Genomic DNA, 4,679 nt, shown 5'->3' with positions numbered 1-4,679 from the left:
GCAAATTGAACGGTTTCACGTTCTGATTAACTAGAGAAAATTACAAAAACAACGAAAAAACCTGTTTGATTAGAAAGCTTATTTGCACTTGCAACAAATCACATAGCTAGTGAGATACTAACCAATAAGAATATCTAAACTACCGCAAACCAACGTAACCTAAAACGAACAACAAACGACAAAAAAACGCCTTTTTTGAGAGAGATACGTACATGTTACGAGAATGTGATGCAGATTTGGTCCTTCGATCGTAGAATTAGTTGAATCAACCCTTATTTACACGGTGCGTGAATCAATAATCGGCTTCAAGAAACTTTGCATAACTTGTTCCATAAAGCGTCTTATTAACGTCATCCCAGTTCTTGATGTGTTTCGATAACGATCCTTTGTGTATCTTGACTTGTTGACTAGTCAACTTCATACGCGGGAGTTTCAAGAAATCTTGAACTTCTATCAGTTTCTGCAACAGCCATGGTCGAAGAAACAATGAGCAACGATTCTATTGATTGCGCTTCATGCAACAAGGGAAAAATTCAAATGAAAACCATAAATATTTTGACAACCTCGGAACCAACTTTTCATGAATTATTCACGCTCATTTGAACATGCCCCTATGCAATAATAGTTGTACGTTGTGCAGTAAAACAAGTACTTACAGAGGGCTTCTTGATGAGATCTTCATAGTAGAGGATCATGTGCCTGGTGCCATTGAAGTATTCCAGTGCTTTCATGGCTGTTTCTTCCATTTCTCTCAAATCCAATGAGAGTGATGCGATGTTTATTGTAGGTTTGTATTTAGAAAGTGTTGAAGCCTGTAAGCATCATATAAGAAGAATGTTTATGAGCGCAAGTGTCGAATCCCGTCCCCCACAGATCCTGCTTTCAAGTGATGGTAAAACGACATCATGGAGTTTGTTTGGTTGGATTTGGTTTTGCATTAAGCGTTAGCAATTCAAACCCATGATCCGTGGGTCCTTTTTTCGTGACTTGGGTCGCACTAAGTTTGTTTCAGTGACTCAAACACGTACTCCCTCCGTCCCAAATAAGTGTCCACTTTTGAAAGGAAGTACCTACTTTCCAATTCCACCCTTAATTATGAATGGGGAAATTCATTACTCCCTCTATTTTATTAAGGGTAAAATAGTCATTTAGTTAAATAAAAAGGGTAATAATTACATATTACTAAATCTGTGTGCCTTTTTTATTGTGAACCTTTTGTCATAACGAGTCTATTTTTAGCCATGTGAACCCGAGACCTGGTCCGATGAGTCTGTTTCACGTGATTCCAACTAAAACTGTAACCTTCCTTTGTTACAATGAGTCAGTTTCAATCTAATGGTTACAAAAAGTCTGTCTGAATAGCTCAAGCCCATGACTTTTTCGTTAACCGTGGGTGTCTGGGCCAGTTAGGGCGCACCTCGGCTAATCCCATGGGACCCTAAACGGTCGGAAAATACCCGGTGGCTCTGAAGAAACACGAACCGGCGAGTCCTATGAGGAGTAGCCCCAAGGCCTGGCCTTCATTTTTCAGTTGAGTTGGCCCTCAAGTTTACTCCCAAGTTACAAATGAGTAAATTCCCGCAGTTGCATAAAAGGCTCAGGAAGAAAAAGAGACAATAAGAAGAGAGAGCGAGAGATGGACCTCTTCGTGTGAGTGGACATGAGACACATGAACACCATTCAAAACTTTGGCATTTTTATCGTATGAATTTGCAAGCACCGAAACCAATCTACGAAGCATATTTCTTCTTAAGAGAAATATAACAGAGACACCGTTGTAGTTGAAGTAGTCCACGATTTCATTAGGGTGTTCCATCAAACCCTGCAATTTTATGCAAATTAACTTATTGCATTTCTCAAAAACCACAAATTCAAACACAATTTCATCCCACCGCAGGCGGAGTTCACTTGAATTTTGCAAAGAGCTTGTTTCCATTATGAGTGGTTAACTTTTTAAACCATGACGTAGCTTTTCGGTGCAAACCCCCCATTATTTTTGCGAAGAATGCAAAGAAAACACTAGTAATATCGTATTTGACACTATTAGGTTCAGAACCGTTCGTTTCTTGCAAACTGTGGTGCTTTGTTTTCCATTTATGTAAAGGTGGTCATTTTTAACCTCGAGGGTCAGCTCAACTAACAAATAAAAGTTAGGCCTTGGAGCTCCTCCTCATAGGGCGCCGGATGCACAAGGGATTTTCTTGGCTGTTATCTTCGGGACCCATGGGGATTGAATGAGGTGCATGCAAGCTGGTCCAGACACTCACGGTTACCAAAAAAAGATGATATGTTTGCAAAAAAGAAAAGTTCAAGTACAATGATTCTAGAAGTCATTGACACTTCCCATGACTTGAACTAACAAACCTTCTAGTCACATATATATACCTGATTAAGCATCCATTTGAAGCCAATTGCAGCAGAGCACTCATTCTTGGAAGAACTAGTAAGCCAATCCAAATTATAAACACTATCAAGTGTTCTAATGATCGATGAGATGTTACTTCTCCTAATCTTCGAACCGAAAATTTCACCATTGGAGCTAACATTTATATGACTATTCAATAGAGTCTCGAACCACCCACTTCCTGATCTTTGCATAGACAAAATCGCAAACAAACGCACAGGGTTCCCAGCACATTCCGACCTGCCAATACAAACTAATACCATATTTAAAGATACACTACAAATCTCAAAGGATACGTTTTGATACACGGGACAATACAAACAAAAACTTGTTGGCTCACGTTTGGCGCAACAATAGACAAGATTGATTGGGACAAAAATGCATTTTTTTTCATCACACCAAAATAGGTGGAACAAAAATCAGAAGATGGCACAAATTGGTAAATTACTCAACTACTCATCTCAAATTTAAACCCTGAAACCTTCCACAATTCTTTCACCCACCCACCTCACTCTCGCCCATTCAGTCCAATCTTGACCAGTCTCATTCGCATACCAAACGCACCCGAAAACCACCAAAAAAAAGTTCAAGATTTAAATGTTTTACCTATCAAAAGTTTTGGGATTTGGGTAATGCAAGAAAGGGATTTGTGATCGATCAACGAGGGTGTTGTAACAGGGCCTTTCGATTACTTCAATGTCTACAAATTTGTTCTTGGTTTGCATGCTTATTTGCTTCAAACAAATAGAACAAATGTAAACACCAAACACCATCGAAAAGACTAATACAATCAGTCTCAACATCACTGAAGACTTCGTTGCAGGTTTGATTATGAGAACATCCTGTCAATGAAAGAATTGATTGTAAATCATTGATGGAAATGCCTAAAACTGTGATTAAAAGCTTTTTAGTAGATAATTAAATACATGAATTCATGAAACCAAGAGATTAAATGAAGTATCAAAACCAGATATTTAAAAATCTAAGAGCTATACATCAACAGGGATAAATTCAGAAATCAGATGAGTTCAACATACAACAAGCATTTGAACCCATCAGATTCTATGTAGAGAGCTAATCGACTTCGAACTTTTCTCAGTCGAATCACAAAGTAATTTAAAATCAGAACCCAATACGGAACCATAAGAATACCTTATTGAAGAACACAATAGTTTCCGCCATTGAAGTGATGCAAAATCTTGTGTTCTTCTTCACTTCTTCATCTTCTTTGCAACATTTGGATCACCGATTTCTTCGACCATACATGACTGAGCTGAGATCTTTGGAAGATGAGATTTAACAAACAGGTGTCAATCTGTCCCTTCGCCGATCCTTTCTAGACCCAAATTCTTAATTATTATATGATTTTGTGAACAAAATTCGTAGTGTTTTTGGCACACATATGTCAAAATCCGATGATTTCACACAACTGTGCGTCCAAACCGGAAGATTTTGAATGGATTGACTCCTATTTGGGGGAAAATTTCATGAGACCCGAGACCGTGTTTTAATGCTACTGTTGATATGTTCACTACGAAATCCAAAAAGTTTCATACAGGTCCCTTGAGGTTTTATGATGTTTACACTTTACATCCTTCATCTTTTAGTTATTTTAATATGTACCCTAATGTTCTTTATAATGTTTCTAACAGAGTAGGGTGCGTTTGGTATACAAGCAGAACAAAATAAATCAGAATATAACAGTTTATATATTTTGTTTGATTATATAATTTATTAAATTATAATAAAATAAATATTTTAAAAAACAAAATATATCATTAGAAAGTTTTCGTCAATACCATTAAAATGACACCAAAATAAAAAGTTTATGTAGTTTTCGATTTTTTATTTTATACATTTTGTGTTATGTTTTTTACTATTAATATTTAATAAATTACATAAATTAATCAAAATATAAAAATAATATTTTGAAGACGGTAACGTGAAAGTTTAAAAAACATAAAATACAATAAATAAAATTCAAAAACTGAATAAGATAGAAAGAGGGAGATTTAATTGATGTTTAAAATAGAACTAGGTTTAATTTTGAGGTTATTTTGGTAAAACATAAGTTTATTCCACCTTATTCCACAAGGTGAGGTGGAACAGGACTATTCCACTTTGTTCCTGCATGTTCCACATAAAAATTTTGTCAAATGTAGAACAATGGTTATTGTTCTATTATGTTCTGTCTAGTGTACCAAATGTACCCCTAATTTTTACGATCAACATGGGTGGATTCGGTAAACTTTTTGTTTGTGGTACCATTAAACAT

The 4,679-nt window shown here is 36.2% G+C and overlaps 1 protein-coding gene across 2 annotated transcripts; it reads right to left on the bottom strand.

Moving 5' to 3' along the window:
- Nucleotides 1-31: 31 nt before the first annotated feature.
- LOC112515469 (nodulation protein H-like) lies at nucleotides 32-3,908 on the bottom strand. Of its 2 annotated transcripts, none has more exons than XM_025122312.1 (6): nucleotides 3,557-3,908; nucleotides 3,011-3,246; nucleotides 2,386-2,644; nucleotides 1,643-1,822; nucleotides 657-812; nucleotides 32-511 (listed from the first exon to the last, which is right to left on the bottom strand). In XM_025122312.1, the coding sequence occupies exons 1-6, from the start codon at nucleotides 3,584-3,586 to the stop codon at nucleotides 500-502; spliced, it is 873 nt and encodes a 290-aa protein (XP_024978080.1). In that variant the 5' UTR covers nucleotides 3,587-3,908; the 3' UTR covers nucleotides 32-499. The 2 variants fall into 2 exon arrangements, with proteins under 2 accessions (XP_024978080.1, XP_024978078.1); XM_025122310.1 differs by having other exon boundaries at nucleotides 32-460; nucleotides 3,557-3,586.
- Between the last annotated feature and the right edge of the window lie 771 nt (nucleotides 3,909-4,679).

The sequence above is a fragment of the Cynara cardunculus genome (assembly GCF_001531365.2).
Source record: "Cynara cardunculus var. scolymus isolate 2C chromosome LG 7, CcrdV1, whole genome shotgun sequence".
NCBI lineage: Eukaryota > Viridiplantae > Streptophyta > Magnoliopsida > Asterales > Asteraceae > Cynara > Cynara cardunculus.
The sequence above is the reverse complement of the archived record's forward strand: the minus strand, read 5'-3'. Positions and strand labels throughout refer to the sequence as shown.